At 39.0% G+C, this 18,535-nt stretch overlaps 1 protein-coding gene across 7 annotated transcripts in view; it reads right to left on the bottom strand.

Annotated features, from left to right (window-relative positions):
* The window catches only part of MAPK10 (mitogen-activated protein kinase 10), a 187,861-nt gene that overhangs the window by 27,071 nt on the left and 142,255 nt on the right, over window positions 1-18,535 (bottom strand). For 4 of the 7 annotated variants that reach the window (XM_068941435.1, XM_068941432.1, XM_068941438.1 and 1 more), the window contains exons 10-11: window positions 6,125-6,307; window positions 2,845-2,969 (exon numbers count right to left, since the gene is read on the bottom strand). In XM_068941435.1, coding sequence (XP_068797536.1) covers window positions 2,845-2,969; window positions 6,125-6,307 — 308 coding nt within the window. Of the gene's footprint in view, window positions 1-2,844; window positions 2,970-6,124; window positions 6,308-15,837; window positions 15,910-18,535 lie in introns of all 7 variants that reach the window. The other 3 variants (XM_068941439.1, XM_068941436.1, XM_068941433.1) reach the window with 1 other exon arrangement.

The following is an 18,535-nucleotide window of genomic DNA, read 5'->3' as shown; positions in this document are numbered from 1 at the left end:
TATAGCGCGTTATGGACAAGAGCTAGCATGTTTTGGAGGAGAAAACCTGGAAGCTAGGACAGATGGAGAAAGCAGCTCAGTCGATGTTAACTATGCGATAATTGTGCAGAGAACAACGTGGGTGAAAAGAACAGAGCGCATCTAAAAAGATGTAATTCAGACAAAGACGTAACTACAAAAACTGGGACAACATCAGCCATTTTACTGCTGAACGTTTAAAGACACTACTCCTTCCTCACAGGACGTTCGTTCTCTGTGCTTTGAGGTACTATGGCAGCAATGATAGTTTGGTTTTCCGCTGCTTTGCACCTTCTGTAGTCATTTCCTGAGTAATTGAATGTGGCAACAGTGAAAACGTGGGCAATGTGATTTGATAACATGTGGCACCAAGTCTGTAAAGTATCTATGGTGGTATGAGGTGCAGGTCAGAGACAAACACTTTAGTAAACTAGAACCTAATTACTGTGGGCATTTGAGAGCTTTACTGGGCTCATTAGATCCCAGTCCGTCCATCATTTTACAGTAAATAAAAATGCAGGTCAAATATGGTCAATGTGACTGAGGCAGAATTAGTTCAACAATCAACGGTCACGTTTTCCACCTGCTGTGGTTGCTCTTTGCGTTGGCAACAATGACAAAGGCGTTCTTAAATCAAGACAAATCGGTACAATAAGTATGCAACAAGGAAAGAGAATAAGATCCCTGAGACCTGATCTAAAAACAAACTAGGGAGAGAAGAATTACACTGTGCTGGAAGAAGACACTGGCTCATAAGCTTTCTAAAACAGTACTCTCTTTTTCCAGTTACACGAAGCAACACCATGGAGTTAACTGCCCCTGAACTGGACAGCGTTGCTCCGACAGGAAGGTGAAGACAGAAGACGGTATTAAGATCAAGCGCCTGAAAGTCTTGTCTGAGCTCTCAAATTAGAGAAGTTCCTTAGAATTACATTAAGAAATGCATGGAAATATAAAAATGTAACAGAAATATCTGACAATAGAATACTACCTGCAAGAAGCCCGTGGAACTAAAATAGGCATGTCTGGGAGTAAACCGTCCCATGTTTGTGATTACAGCAACATATCATATGTTTACGTTTCAGACTGACATACAGACTTTTGTAAGAAAACAAGAGGGCATAAAAATGGAAGGCTCTCTAGACAGCAGAACTAAACCCCATGAAGTACTGTTAAGTAACATACACTCCAAAAAATCTATGCAATTGAAATTTTATCCGTTTTTGTGCGTTCAGTTTGCTTCTCTTTTGAGATGGAACATATGTTGAATTGGACCAGGTTTCTAAACAGCAACAGTTTAATTCTGCAAGGTTCAGTGTCTTACTTTCCTATTGTGTGAGGTAAGATTTCCAAACTTGTTGAAAAACTTAGCTCTGTTTTCATACATCAACATTTTTTTCCTAATGCTTGTATTTTTTCTGCCTTTCTGTCCTGAAAAGACCCAAAGTATTTCTTCGCTCCCAAAATTTGTCCAGATTTTTTTCTTTGACACGCTTAGTCAAGAGCAACTAATAACGATACAAACCACCTTGATATGCAATACTTCAGAAGAAGTGCTTACAGATACTGCATGTTCCAGAAACCACACAGCACTACTTCCACAGGGGAAAAAAAAACCCAAACACTAGCAAGCTGCTAATTATACTATTATTATACTATACTATTATATTATTATTGCACTATATTTTATGCATATATATAAAATAATACTAATTATAAAGGAATGGTGTTTATTTAGCACTGCCATGAATGGAATAAGAATTAAAATTGCAGAAGAGGGAGAAAAGAAATAACCAAGTATAAAATTCCTCATCTTTCAGGGCTGGTCTGATCCCGCTTCCCTTTCTCTCTCACTACCCAGGGAGAAGAGACGGACAGGAAGGAATAAAACAGTCTCTGACTGACTGGACAAATATTATTTTTCAGGCTATCTGTAAGTCATACTCTTTCAGTAAGAGAAAGGATACCCAAAACAAAATTTTAATTTCACTATTACATTCACTTTTTATTACTTATTAGTACTACGGGGAGCATCTGTACGTATATACCTACACATATTGCCCCATATCACTGAAGTACATGGAATCACAGAACAGCTGAAGTTGAAAGGGACCTTTGGAGATTATCTAGTCCAACCCCCCCACCTACAGATAGCATTAATTCCTGGTATCGTCAGCCAGTCCTTGCTTCATTAGGGTGTACCGGTAGGTCCCCAGAGCGTTAACAGGATGATAAGAAAAATTCCATTTCCTTTTGCACACAGTCTAGGCGACACTGAGCCCTGAACCATGGCCTAGGAAAACATGTTAGTCCCTGCTCCATTTTAAGCAAGAACTTATGTTCCACTAAGGTTTTCCTGAGTCTAGAGTTCAGGATTTTATATTGTTTTGTTTGACTCTCCTCCTCTCCACGTGTATTCTACAACATAAACATGAGAAACTGCGTTTGCCGTTTTTCACAAGGACAGGTTTACAGAGAAACAAAACATCTTTTGTCAGACTGAGTTACATAGCTGGAAAACCAGGAGAGCGCTACTGGGTTCAAAAGCTTTTTCTCCCTGTCACTGGCATGTCATCTAGAAGAGAGCAGATAACGGCTCTGTGTGCCTGGAAGTATTTCTGCTTTTCCCACCTATTGCCAGTTCATCTAAAAAAAGATATATCCTGTCTCTACAGATGTAGCATTGCATGAATCCAAAGACCACCACAGTCATAACAACATTGTTTCTTTGTAGCATACTTGGTGTCAAGCTGCTGTTTAACAGTAGGAATCTGTGAACCACATCTGCATTTTGCAATCTGAAGTAAAGAGTCACGTCTCACTTACCGCTTCCACTTCTGCTGGGTCATACCAGACATTAATGTATGGATGCTGTAAGGCTTCGTCTACTGATATTCGCTTGGCTGGATCAATGACTAGCATCTTTGATAAAAGGTCCCTGGCTTGGCTGGCTAGAGCAATGAAATCAGAACAACACAGTATTAGCACAGAAAATCACTACCTCCAGAGGACGGTTAATGGGGTTAAGAAAGTAAAACTTAACACAATCCTTTAAGAGACCTGAAAGAAAGGTAGTTTATTCCCCTCTCTTTGGGCTTTGTTTGTATGTATTTCTGCCCCTGCTTGTTATAGCAAGAGTTCTTCAGTAATTATTTTATGCTGGATTCACTGGAAAGGGAGTCAACATCAGGGCTGCCTACCGTAAATCTCTTAAAAGGCTTCAAAGAGATTTTACATGTTGTATGCAGATTGCATGTACAGGCATGAATAATATGCAAAAGTAAGGTAAGCCTAAGGTCTCTGTATTGTTGCCAGGACCGGAAAACAAAAGCTATCATAACTGAACTCTAAAATCATTGCACTTCTAAATCAAAACCTGAAACTTACAGGTACTCTTAAGATGGCTCAGAAAAACACCCAGCTTTTCTGGATGTTCCAACCTCCAACAAATGACCCTGGAAGTCAACGTCACATCTAGCTTATTCAAATGTAAAACATAACAAAGGGTTTTGCAGTACGTGATATTTTTACTGTTTTTAAATTTTTCACCTGGCTCCCTGTGAGGCATTCCTTAGGGAAGCCCTTTGGAAGCAAGAACATCTAGAATCAATACATAGTACAACGTCCTCCTCTCCCCTGCCAACTACATCACCTATACTGACACTAAGAGAAAGCAAGCAGGTCATCTAAACAAGGAATAGGGAGGTCTCCTTTGGTATCAAGCATGCTGAATTCTCAGCTGTTGGCAGTTCACTCCCAAACAACCCCCTCAAAACTGAGCTTCCAATCTCTGCTCCACGCCAGGATCTATTTGGGAGGGAGAGAGACACATCTAGCCTCCCCTAGAAAAACAATGCAAGTTCTAAGATAAGAGTAGAACTTTGGAGGTTTGTCATATCATCAAGAATGTTCTCGTCAATACTGAACAAGTATGCCAGAAAGTATTCTCTCAGTTGAAGAGAGATTTTAAAGATCTTTGAAAGTAGACTCCTCCTTGGCAGAGTGCAGGGCTATTGTGACGGTATTCCTCACAGCACAGCATCTAGAAGATGTTAGATTACTTAGTAAACTCCTTGGCACCTGGAAACTGCAGGCTGAAATGCAGACATACCCAGGGCAGGTAGGTCAGGCACTAGAAGCAACCTAGCCATGATGGCACGGAACTCCCTTTCCTTGGCGCGTCTCTAATTCACTGGCATGTAAAACATACCACAGAATGGCCCAGGTCCTGGTTGTCTCACATTATGAGGTTGAAATCAACGGGACACACTATCCACCACTACAAAAATGCACAGCCTCATATATACTTGGGAGTTCTACAATGTAGCACTGATTTATTTTACCTGATAACGTAGCCCATTGTGCCAAACAGACCGATCGATTCTTTCATTACCCAAATTGTTTTTTACTGTCAGGAGTTTGTAACAAATGCAGTATGATTTAAACCCATGTCAAAAAAATTAACAACGTAAATTTGCAATATTACTACCAATGCAGTATCTAAGCTCTTCCATGTTTGGAATAATTCACTCAGCCTCACGCAATAGCGAACATGAAAAGAAAATAAAAGACAAATGGTATTAAGTGCAAAAATATTATTGAAACTGTTAACGTTATTTATTGAAATATTTAGGTGGGGCATGGGAGGATGTAACGATGCAAAAGCAGATTTTTTTTCATGCACTGCTTCTTGTTTTGTGACTGTATCTTAAAAACAGTGTGCTCAAACGTGAGTGCTTTCTGTATCCAAGAGATAACACCACAGTTTGGCTCTCATTCCTATTCATTAGCTCCGAATCCAGTGAAATTCCAGTAGTCAATTTTGTTGTAGAAGTAAAAAATTCAATGTATACAAAAGCATTCACTCAGACCTTTCACTTTGCCCCGAGAGCTCAGATAGCAGCCTTGCTATGAAACAGTTGTTAACTGAAAGAGTATTCTGGGTAACATAACGACGTGCAAATGCAACATCGTTGCATTTCACTTTTCAAGCAAGTGAAAAACACTGCACGCCACCCTAATAGGCAATCCGAAGTACTCACGGGGTGCAGAACTGATATGCAGCACAAGTTTGTAGAAGTTCCAGAGCTGTGATTAGAAATCCCTTCTATATTAAACGCACACACATTAATCACTGTTTCCAATTGAAGGTCAATGTCCTGTTCCAGTTAATCATAGCTTCAGTGTACGACAAAAATCACCAAAACACACGTTCACAGTATATACTCAGTACACTTTATATACTATATTCATAGTATATAAAGCAGTATATCTAGTCTCACTGTAATTAAGATAGTGTTGTGCTTCACATACCAAAACCGAGCATTTTCCAAAATAACAGGTCCGCCCATGACAGATACTAAACCCCGGCTACCTCAAGACCGTTTTGGCTGATGGCGTTGACATCTTTATTTTCTATTCAGCAGGCATCTGGCTGATCTGTTATTTTTTCATTTAAAACAGATGAGTGCTGAGATCTTCAAATGGAAGTTTTGGTGTTCCTTTGGGTTACAGCAAGTTTAAGAAAGGGAATTATGGAACACCACAATTCCTTGAGGCACACACGTATCACAACGAACACCATGAAAGCTTGACATAGTAATCTGTGATAACGTATGTTCCCTCGCCTGCCCAAGTGCTAGGTTCTACAAAAGTCTCTTCTGAAGGCTGACTCTCAGCCAAATAAAACCCATACAGTCATCTGTGGTTGACCCATTTGGTCTTCACAGCCACCGTGTCTAACCTTTAGAAAGAGACTACTCACGATCATTTTCATGAGGACCACCCGCTGGCTAAAAACATGACTCTCTCACTTGTCCCTCTTTTATTTTTCTCATATTAAAGTGAACATAGCCTCCAGTAAAAGCCTGATGGGATTCCAGCTTTGCAAATATCAAAGCTGCAGTCCTCTTGTCTTCTCCCAAGCCCTAAACACCCTTTTCAAAATTACAATTTTTTGTCTCGTTGTCTGAACACTAAAAAAACACAGTGACGTCTCTGAAACTAATGGCATTAAAAGGGGGTGCAGCTAGATAGAAGAAAAATCGGAAAACCTGCATTGCACTGTAGCAGTCACGCGTGAACCACGTCCCTTTGTTAGACATACCTTTGAGTTTGTTGTGTTCTGAGTCAGCTGGGAAGAGAGAGTCTGGAAAAAGTTTGGGGAAAGTGAGGCCAGCGTACTTCGGTCTGTTCTCAACGTAGTTGCGTACTGTCGGCTGTAGTTTCTTCATAAATTCTGGACAGGGTGTTCCCAGCTGCTCAATAACCTTATTCCACTGATCAATATCTGAATATAAGGAGTTAAGGAAAAAAAAACAAAAAAAAAAACAAACCCCAAACCCAGTGCAGTCTCCCAACATTTCTCTTCGACTGCTTTCTAGGAACCCTCAGAGGTGTTTAATTCCCTAAAATCTTTGCAGTCACTACCTTTGCTCATCATTATGATGAAATAAGTCCTACAAGCTGGAAAGGGCCAAACCTTTCTCATATCTAGACTCACTTGTAGGCCTTATACCAATCCAGCAATAGCAACAACCGACGTGGAAGAATATAAACCTTCCTGTCTGAGTCAATGACAGTTGTTACCACTTTTATTTTTAACTTACGTTCCAATGACTTGTGCTGCCTTCTTTTACAATCATGCAATTCTCTCTATGTCATCTAGGCTATATGAGCACATTAAGGCAGAATGATGTGTTCACAGCTCCTGTCTGTGCAGTCTGTTTAAAGTGACCCCCAGTAGGCCAAAATGATGAGAAAAGGGTTCGACATGGGACAAATGTCACCTTTAACTCACCTGCTTTAATCTCTTTGATCTCTCCAATAACTAATTGGCATTAATTCTCCTAAAACAACACATCAACAACCCCCCACAAACTATTCATAAAATCGTTGTAAGCATGCACTCCACTTGCTTGTGTCCATCATTTCCTGTGACCCATTTTCTATAGGCCAATGATGCCTCAGGTATAGACAGATGTTTCTCTTTAACTGCAAATACGATGCTTATATTGCAAATCTGTGACTGACTAACAAGAAACAGGCTTTCACACTTAAAAAGAAATTGTATTACAGGCAATTTGTACTGAGCTGTTCTTTTCTAGTTTTCTTGAGATAAGAATTACACGTCTGACAGATGATAGGTAGCTCTTCCAGTCACATTTGGAACAAGCCTTACTGTACCAATAAAAAGAAAAGATTAGATTAAGCAAACGAGCATAAATTCAGTACCATCTTGACGTTACAATCCCTAATTCACAATGCCACGACTCTGCAGACAACATCAAAAAATAAAGAGTGCACACGGTCATGGGTACATGTATACTAAGAAATGCAGTGAACAGTGCTTCGTAAGAACATAATGGAAATAAAACATTTTAAAAAGACAAACATTTAGAGCATTTCAGCACAAAGAGGGTTTTATTATTATTATTCTTAATTACTGTTGTCATGAGTGTCTTATCCGTGCAAGACTATCAAATACTAAAGATAGTTCTTCACGATTCAGGAGAGAAATAAGGACAACAGAAAGATAACAAGAAACAAATAAATGAAACTGGACCAAAATCAGATTTTTGCTGTGGCAGCAATTTCAGAATTTCAAAAAAGTTCTAATTGTGAAGAATGAAAATTTAACATTTTCACATAACTTGAAAGTTCAAAAGAGACTCCATTTGGGTCACCTGCTTTACTGGAACAAAATCAGAATATGCATTCAGGAGTTACAGCTTTACTAAACAAAATACTTAAAAAGAACAAAAACTGAATGATTTAAGCATATGCTTTGAAAAAATACTGAAACAATGTTTTAAATTGTTTTAATTTCAAACGAAAAAGCTGGTAAAAACAATGGTGGTCTGTAAAGAATTTCTGAGTAACTTTGATTTTTTAAATGGAACAAAAAATTTGTGTAAAACAAAAACCCTCTGCTCTATAAGTTACAAGTATCCTGTACTGTCCATGAAAAATATCATCTCCTTAACAGAAAATTAAAGAACTGCATCAACAAAAATGTCAGTAAAGACTACACGTGCTCAAAAAGTAGGCTGAATGTTTCATAAAGTGTTCTAATGGAAAATAATGTTTTGACATTTAAAATTAAAAATTGCATTTAAGTTAACACACTTGATTGTACGTTCGCTTGGCTATTTCAGAAGCAGACCTTTCCAAGGGGCTTTGTAAATTCTCAGAGATTGCGTAAATTCTTTGCAGAGAATCAGAGGACATAGAAATAGGGTGCCACTGCTAGTTGTGCCAAGTAAACGGGAGAGAAAGCAAAGCTACAAAACCGTAACTTGAACTATTAACCGAGCAGACCGAATGTGGGCCATTTGATAAAAAAAAGAGGGGCAAGTATATGACCTGCTTCAAAGCGGACATCAAAAGCTTACGTTTGCACTGATAATATACGGAAGCCTAAGCAGGTCAATGTCTCTGCAAAGCAGCTTAACAGACTCTCAAGCATTTAATGAAGGTTTGAAAGACAGAGATGCCTTTAGGAATAGAAGAACGGAGTGGGCCTTGGATATGTTGAGATGGAAAATGCAGTAGGGTGCTCTGGATGTGTGCGCAAAGGGAAAAGAGTAAAAAATTATCCCAAAATAAGGCCTACATGGTGTGAACCAGAGCTGACAGCGACAGAAGGAGGTGGAGGAGAGACTCCTCCAACAAAGGGCCAGCGTCTGTGACACATATTTATTCTAAGCTGCCAGAAAGGCACTCAGTAAGAGACAGCAGACAAGCGCTACCGCGCATGACTGCAACGTTTTAAGAGATGGGAAAAGCTTCATGAGTCATCAGCGCAGAGAAGACAGCTGAAGCCAAGAAAGCTGGCAGACCCACCATGCTCCACTCCTGTACTAGCCATGACCTGCACGTGGGCAGAATTTGAGTTTGTGGCCCTAGCTCATGCCAAAGGCCCAAAAGGTCAAGCTTTTTGTCACAACTTCACGAATTGTTTTTGTTAATGTAATCGACTGAGTGATCCGTATGGATAATTGCTCTTCTTCTCTACATTACTTCTGACTAATGTTGTTCAAATACTGTCAAAGTCCCTAAAGTAACACTTGTTTATTTGTTCTTTTTTATACACAAAAAAACGGACTGACTGGGGACCGAGGTCCTGTCCTTGTCCTGATAACGGCAATAGCAAAACCATGCCCTGTTTCACTCAGGGCAAGTGCAGACGGACAATTTTTCGGTCAGATGAACGCTTACATTTTCTTTCTATTATTGTTTGTCCACTTACTTAGACCTTACTAGCACGCGATAATACTCTGAGGTTCCATGTATGTAAACGTGCAATAATATTCTTGTTGAATACTGGTGAGACTCTATTTCATTTTTATGTTTTGCGTAAAACAAAAACCCTCTGCTCTATAAGTTACATGTATCCTGTACTGTCCATGAAAAATATCATCTCCTTAACAGAAAATTAAAGAACTGCATCAACAAAAATGTCAGTAATATTCTTGTTGAATATTCTTGCTGAATACTGGTCAGACTCTATTTCATTTTTATGTTTTACATAGCTAGTAGCTGTAATGCATCTGTGGTGAACGTGATGATTAGAGATCATATTCTGCCATGGTATAAGATCAAGAAACCCCGCTCTAAAAAATTCTCATGTCTACTTACTGGAGCAAAGACAAAAAGCTTTTTCTAGCTGGTAGGCAGAATTAACTTCATCAATTCTGCAGGATATAAACTTTAATATAAAACAGTCCTAATGTCCACAAAGCAAATCAAAAACTAAAGTAATGAATAGGTGATTGTGACTATATCAACTGAAAACACGGTAGGACCAGACTATGCTCCTGTAACTGACATAATCAGAAACTTCCCAGTCCAGAACAGATTAACTCGTATTTGAGTGAGAACACTTAAAGAAGAAAAACTTCTACTAACAGAAGACTCACCTTTCCCTAAACTAACTAAACATTGGAAAGACTGGAAGCTGGAAAGAATTACCAACAAAAACTTTGGAAGACGCTGAAAGGTCTACTTAAAAGTTACTCCTCTCTCTCTGTCCCTTATCCAAAAGAAAAAAAAATGAGGAAAATATGTCAATTATGTGTAATAGCATTTCTAAGACCTAAAAAAGATGAAAGGATCTAACCCAGATTTATTACTTTGGTAGTGGCACTAACACTGGCATGTTCTCCTAAAATTAACGTGGCCATATAAAGTTAAAGCAAAGAAACATCTTTAAGAAAATATAGTTCCAGAATTTATATCTTTTGTGTGAAGATGGCTCTTTTGAGTGAGGCCTCAGGTTGCCTGCAGTTTCCAGACTCTCTCTTCTCTTTGCACTGCAATAGCCTCTTAAATGATTTTTTTCTCCGAACATGAGGAAAAACTTCTTGACTGTGAGGGTGACAGAGCACTGGAACAGGTTGCCCAGAGAGGTTGTGGAGTCTCCTTCCCTGGAGATATTCAAAACCCACCTGAACGCGATCCTGTGCAATGTGCTCTAGAGGACTCAGCTTGAGCAGGGGGGTTGGACTGGATGATCTCCAGAGGTCCCTTCCAACCTCAACTATTCTGTGATTCAGCAGTACATTACTATAACTACGTCTCTTTTCCTGAAAAAGGGAGGGGGGAAAAAAAAACAACTCCTGTTGCACATCTGATGATCAGCCAGTTATCAGAGACCAATCGCTGCCTTTCCATGCTGTTATAAAGTGTGACTGTGTTTAGAAAAAGTTTCTTTTTGAGATCCACCTCAAGTAATACTTGTGGGCTGTGATCTGGAAAACACATCCTACTCTGACAAAACGCATGTTTTTGCATGAGCTTTTGGAGCTGTGCTTGGCAGCGGGGGTGGGAGGGTGTGGAGCATACTTCCATGCACAGTATACTAGTAACCATTTTTTTTTTTTACCTGTTAGGTAGTACACCCGTGCTGGTTTTACTGTGCAAAAAATCCTCCCTCCAACAAATGTACTGAAGCAGGATTTGCTCTTCCTGACTAAATGCTTCCTTTAGCGATGGCTAGACTACGGCATATCACATCTTGCTTTTTTAATGTGGACACAGTGGAAAAGAGATGGACACAGAGCGTACTCTTCCTTCAGAACAGACAGGATAAATTAATCTTATTACTACACCTCAGATCTTAATAGAAGTACCTTTCTGATTTTCTCCTTAATTGTGAAGGTTCCATCAATGAAAGCTGACTGCATTGCTTAGCATACAATTTTCAGATGCTCTTAACATGTGAAAATTAAAACAATTACTGGGGCAGTTCCATGTTTCCACCACCAAACTGTAACACCAACTGTAAAGTTGATAGCGTATCACATTTTCATTTGCAAGATCAGATTATTTTTCATTAATCTGTTCAAAAAACAAACAAACCAGAGATGACTTCATTAGGGGAGATGTTGGTGGAAGACTCCTGTTTTGCCACGCTCCTGTAATTTACAAACTGATGTCAACACAATTTACAATAAACACATGAAACAAATAGAAAACTGCACACTTGTCAAGACAGCAAGGGTAGAACATTCCCTGTCCCAAGGTGAACACTTTAAGAAGACGTGTGTAAGTAATAGTATGACATTTGTAAAAATAAGACCATAATAAAAAGTATTTTTTAACTTTAACAATAGTAGTTGCTACTTATGTGCTAAAATAGAGCACGTGGTAATAAAAACCACATGTAGTACTAACATAAAGAGACTTAAAAATCAGCAGTGGTCATCTGGAAGTAGTGTTGGTTGTGTAGTTGTAATTAGCCATTATGAGGCATATATATGACGACACTTTTTCTAATAAGTTCAACTGCTAGTTTTTCACCCAGCACTTCATTCAGGGCACAGGATGTTTCTGCTTACATAACTGTAAGCAGATCAATGCTTAGTGAATAAGTCTGGACATCACGGTATAGGGTTACAACCTTGCCCTCAACAAAGAACCATCATGATTTTGAAACTTCATGGACTTTTCCTCATAATTGTAGATACTATTGCTGATACTACTCTAGGCCACATATAGGTTTCTGTAACATGTGTGATACACTGTCCTTGTAACATGTACATCTGAATGCATGACGATCATGCACCTAACGTAGAAAGAGGTATACAAAAATTAGCATTATTTAAATGCCTTCTAAAACAACTTCAAAATTGTGTAAGAAAAACCCCAACCCAGCTCGCGGCGACATACATGAAATACGACTGCTACTGTAGAATGTGGCTCTATAAATGACAGGTTGCATGGCCATCTCTTGATTTACCCTGACAGAAGCTGACACCACACTGCCTTGTATCTCCCTACTGAATATATGCTTATTTCCCTGTAAGAATTGCCACCCATTGCATTTATAAAGGCACATTCTTCCTTATCTGCCCAAAAAGCGTTCAGCAGCTTAATAAAATACCTGTGTATAACTTCTGCTTTCACAACTCACCAAAGAAACACAAAGGACTAAGGCATCTTTTTAATTCCTTGTTCAGATTATTTATGTTGTGAAGAGGGAAAAATAATGGTCTCCCTCATGTAATTTTGAGAAGAACACGTGGAACAAGAGTCAACTCACAGGTAGCATTAGCTTTCCAAATTGCTCCTGAGGCCACACAAACAAACATTGCCTTTTTCTTCTTGCTTGAGGCACAAGCATAATCCAAGCTTCATTACAATAATTTCTCTGTAAATAGCACTATTGCTGTCAGCTTTCTTTTGAGAAGAAATCCCATGTACCATAAAAAAGTCTGATAGCTCATATTTAACTGCATCATGTCCATGTACAAAAAATGGTAGAGAAATATTAAAAAACTGTGGATCACTAAGGACCTAAGGAGCTTCTGATGCTGCAAGGTATTCACTCAGAATTGGAGCTTAGAGAAGAGTAATAGCCAAATTCTTTTCTCAGCTCCACCCAAGCATTCAAATTGAGTTACAGTAGTGAAACAGAGCTGTACCTTAGCTCAGCACTCAACTCCACACTTACTCAAAGACATTTCCTATTTTCCTGCTTGTTAATTTTTTGCAACCGTATCAGACCCTTGTATTTTATGGCAGAAGTTGTTTCAATTAGCTGTATAGACCATCTAGTTCTGGAAACAGAAATAATATCAAATGATTTATATAGACCTGAGACAAATACCTTGAAAAGGGCAAACAGTTAACTCTGAAATCAAATGTATGACTGACTCATGAATAGTCAAGCTTTAGTTTCAAAAATGCTTTTCACAGGTATTTATGTACAAACGATGGGCACTAACTGGTATTAAATACTCTTCAAATCAAAGTGTGGTTGCGAAATGAAGCACTATCTGTGACGAAAGAAAACACTGATAATGAATTCTGGTCCGCTGCCAGCCTTAACCAATTTTACTTCCATCTTATGTAGCAGAGGAAGCTTTCTATTTTAAAACAGTTTCTAATTACTCTTGCTCATTCCACATTTAGGTACGTACTTAAGTATGTAGCCCCAGAGCTCTTAAGGCTCACAGTCCCTATGGATGGGAAGATACAACTGTAGAACTCCATCACACATCCGAAGGAGAAATATTCGTGAGCATAACTTTCACAAAACACCCCCGGATTTTCTACGAAGATTTAAGGAAGACTTTGCCATGAGGTCACCTGTCGCAGCATACCGGGCCTGACCTTGCACGCTTCCGGCTGGTTTCGATTCCACAGAACCACCCAGGAGCGAGAAGTGCTGCGGCCCTTCCAGAGGCTGCTCAGCACGTTGCTGTCAGTCCTTGGCAGCCTTGGGAGAATTGTGCGAGGGGCAGGATTTCGAAACCAGGCTGCCTTGGGGAGGGGCGCTCAGCTGTCTGAAAGAGAACAACTGCATTGTTCTCTATGCCACTGAATAGAGACTAATGGAACAGCAAGAGAAAAGCAGAGTGGTACATGAAACGCAGTACAAATTTAGCAACGTATTATAAATATAAATGAAGAACATGAACTCAATTACAGAACAATCCCAAACAAATCAGCAGCTGCTAATGCTGATTTCTGAGGGGTTATTGTTATAATAAATTGCACGTAAGGGTTTAATTATAGAGGCTTTAGGTGATCTCTTTTTAATAGGTATGCAGCTGTGTGAAGGAAACCAATTTTTAAAGCACTATACAGGACACATTCAATTAGTTTTGTACTTATTCGGGGATTTTTCTAACAAAAAACTTACGAAACTAAACTTACGAAACTAGGTCTATTAACCTAAAAACAGTTCAGACTACTGCACTGAACTACACCAACTCCCACACTTAACTTTTATCATTCTATATTCACTGAAAACACAAACACAGCCTAGGCCAGATCTTCATGGAGCACAAATACGTGCTAATGAGTTACATGAACTCAGAGAAGCAAAAGGTTTACTCTCACATATGCCGATGAGATGTGTTCCTGATCCTGTGAAAACTCATGGGAGTTTTAGCATTCTTTTCAGGAGGCATATGATCATCCAACATTTCAGGCAAAACTGAAATTAGAATATCTTAAGACAAGTAGGGGAAAATAAATATTAATGATATCATTGCTTGCTTTCACTTACTTAATATCTGCTCTTCATATATTAATTTTCCTATATTTTAATCAAACTATCAAATCCCTTGAAGCGTCAGTGTGAATAAGGCCAAAAAGGGAAGCGAAAATTTAATTAGTAAGTATGTAACACAAAATGCACACGCAAACCAGACATTCAAAAAAAGTTACGTAAAAAAATGAATAATGCCTGGAAACTCCTCCGTCATCTATCTAAGCACAGGTTTAAATTAGAAGCAAAACTTGTAAACAGGTCATCTACATTTCTCATTTGTGTAAGCCTACCGAGCATAAATCACTGGAGTTAGACTTGGTGTGCATGCAGCTCAGTTGCTGTTGTGCACAGCGAGAAACCACTTTCACAGTCTGATAAATAATAAAAATACATATCATAGATTTAAAACATGAAATCAAAAAAGATGACTGCCTCGCCATGGGTGCAAAATGGACTGTTACTAAAAACATATATTAGGTATATGTGCATATGTATATATATATATATATATACACACACACACACACACACACCCCTAGTCTGCTTGGACCTCATGTCCACTGATTTAATACGTTTAGCTATAAATCAGTTTTTGTTGATGCTGAAAATATATTCTGCTTTCACGTAACTACTACATTTACTGAAACAGAGGCATGACAGATTGAAGTCCATTACAACAGCTTCTGAGGAAATCCCTAGTTACATGATTTCTCAAATTGCCACAATGCTAAGCGGTAACTTTCAGTGATGTGAGGAAGGCAAAGTCCCCAAACTGGTCTTCTCCTACTTTCCTACCTCAATACCGCTTGCAGACAAAACACTCTTAGAAAAACAAGCATTTTCCACAGTAATGCCTTAGGTACCATACCTTCTTCCTAAACTGCAGAACCTCTCACACATCATTCTGAGGTAAAAGGTCCTGACTTGTGCCTACCACATGTTACAACCGGAACATACGAATACAGTCATTTATGAAGCAAAATAAAACCGTAAGTAATACACAGACATTTATAGCACAACAAAACTAAAAACAAGTGGTCACTGGCTGCTATCAGCAGAAGGCGATTCTGATGAGCCATGTAGGACATTGTGTTCCATCTCCTTATGCTACATTCGCTGTGTTTTCAAATGCAAAGCTTTTACTGAGAGACACTAATGTCTGACTGACATTTTGGATTGCAAAGATTTTGCAATGGGACTTAACCCAGCTTTTAGAATACAGTACAAATATATCCGCACTAGTCTAGTGTGAAGGGGCTGGAGGGGAAAGGGTTGGAAGTACCTACTGAGGCCAAAACGGCTGCTAGGAAGGATACGATCAGTGCCAGGAAACAACACAGCACCTTTAATCATTTCTCCCATGATGCACCCTACTGACCACATGTCAACTGAAAACAAAAATGAAATGAAGGTAAACAAGAAAACAGGAACAGAACAACAAATAAATGAGAAGACTTATCCAATCATGCCATTGCACGGGAGCCTGCAGCCCACGCTGCAGGCACAGACCTGCCTTTCGCTCTCTGCAAACACCTTCCGTAGAAGCTGTGCTCGTGCATACGAGTTTCATGACAACATAGCAGGCCTGAGAAAAATTGACTCTAATAGTTTTATTGCCCCAGTGTGGATGAAAGGTAAGACTATTAAATACAAAAAACCAAATGAGACCTGTGGCTGGCTACTGTGTCAGAATAAAACTTTGTAATTATAACTTAACAAGTAATTTTGTCCTTTTTCTTTTTCTTTCTTTCTTTTTTTTTTTTGTTTAAAGTTTTCACATGCATTCATTACCTAAGTTTATACTGTTTTGTACTGTAAATGAATGCTAGTCTTTGTATTCGGTAAGGATATACAAATTGCCTTTCCTTTATTCTTTCAGCTGCCAAAGATCCATGCATATTTTTACAAGCTGAACTGCCAGAAGCCGCAAAAGAAACCTTGGTCCTTCTGAAGGCATATCCACCTCTTATTCAGAGATATGAATAGAATTTGTTGTGATCATTCGATTCCGATAAAGCTCGCTTTGGAGCCTGTTGGCTCACTTCCATCGAATCGCAGTGAAGCCACAATCCATAATATGGGTCTTGAGAGTCTCCTAAGATTTCCATTCTGCATGACAGGAAATGCTTGTTTCTGAATAGCACAGTAGAGATGCAAAAGCACAAAGCTGTACCTTCTGGATCGAAATTCAGAGCAAATCTAGGGACTATTTACCTTATACAGAGAAGAGCAGTTCAGCTGGGTTAGACAAAGCTAACCACAATTTACACTGGCATGTATGATAAGAAAATCAGGCTCCTCATGTCCAGTATGGAATTAAGCTGGCGTTTCCTCCAATATTAACACCCTGAAACCACATTACCTCTGCTATCCTTGCTCTATGATAGGCCATAGGGCATGGAAGCAAGAAAAAGGAGAGACTGGTCTCTCGAGGCCAGAAACTGTGGGAAAAAAAATGAAAAGTATCATGCTGTTTGGTTGAATTTACTCTTGCAATTCGGTATCAAGCAACAGTTTAAAGTGGATTTCATTCTGAAGGCAAATGTCTTGCCTCTGGAAAGCTTAAGATGCCCAGATCTAAGGCTCCCTGTTGCTTTATTTAGCACATGAAAAAGCTTAATCATCACACAATAAATCAATCAATAAACAAAGAAATAAATAAAAGGCTACTTGTTTGGAAGCAATAAGCAAACCTAGAGATGCAAATTATTGCTGCTTTCATCACAAGCTAAGTGGCATGCAAAATATCAGGAAAAGATAGAGCAAACAGTTGTCTGTTCATCTGTTACTATTAATACTTTTCTTATTTTCAGAGACTGCCTTCTGACAATTACTGCAGTATGCTGTGCTCAGGAATACTTACACAGAAGTTCAACTAGTGACTTACTAAACTGTAAGCTCTGTAAAGCAGAGACTTTTATTCTACTTTACTTCGGAGGTTAACGGGAAGGAATTGAAAGTGACTTTGAAAACTTCCAAATCAGAAGAAGTAGAGAGAAACGTGTAAACGTAACCAACGTCTGAAGAGAAAAAAAAGCACCTTCTTGGGCACCTTTTTTTCTCTCCTAAACTGATTAGAAATAAGTCAGATTTGGTTCCTAATCTTCACTGCCTGTGTTTAAAAGAAGCAGGAAGCGGGAGGCTAGGAGTTTTATTGTATCTCATATACTGCAGTAGGGATCAGAAGCTCCAATTAAGATAGCAACACTCTGCCGTCCAATGCTCCATAAGGGACTGCAGCACAGTGATCTAATCTCAATTCTTTGTTTAATTCAGTGCAACAACAACCCAGAGGTAGCCTGAGTAACTTCAGTCTTACAAGCATCAGAAAAACAAACAAATCAAACCCTTAGAGCACTTGGATTAAAGTCCAAATCACTCAAAATTTATGTTGGTTCAAGGTTTTTTCCAAGTGCAAAATATTCAAGAGGACTGGTAATGCTTTGCCAACACTCGGAATATCCTTAAACTTCAAACAAACACAGATTGATTTATAGCCTTACAGAGATCTGCATGATTGCAGAGTTTCAACAATAATTAGCCTTGATGTTTTAGAATCACATGAAACCGAGGGTTAATGAATTAAACCTATAACTTTTCGTATGAGTCTTTGGAGTGAAATAGCTGAGATTTAGCCCTTGATGAGAAGCCCCCTTTCCAGCAGAACGCCTGTGACTTAAGCTTACTGAAAGCGTGCTGTGTTTTGTTGTGCTTTTTTAATCTTTCCATAATCTCTGCCAAGATTTCCTCAACAATGCAAATATTTCGCTTCATACAGCAAATCTTAACCTCAGGGCCACCTCCTGGTCCTGATTTCATGCCAAAAGAAGTTAAGAAATATCCTTTACAGTGATTGCATCAAGGTTGTCTTACAAAGCATTTGGGGATGAATCTGTCCTCCAGAAGAACCTCCAAAATCTCTCCAGGTACTTGAACAGAGTTCAGAGAAGTCAAACTGAAGTTGCTCTGTCCCCACCCGGCTTTTTCCCCCCCAGAACTTTCCTGCGTCCTACG

Source organism: Struthio camelus, chromosome 4 (genome assembly GCF_040807025.1).
Source record: "Struthio camelus isolate bStrCam1 chromosome 4, bStrCam1.hap1, whole genome shotgun sequence".
Classification (NCBI taxonomy): Eukaryota; Metazoa; Chordata; class Aves; order Struthioniformes; family Struthionidae; genus Struthio; species Struthio camelus.
The sequence above is the reverse complement of the archived record's forward strand: the minus strand, read 5'-3'. Positions and strand labels throughout refer to the sequence as shown.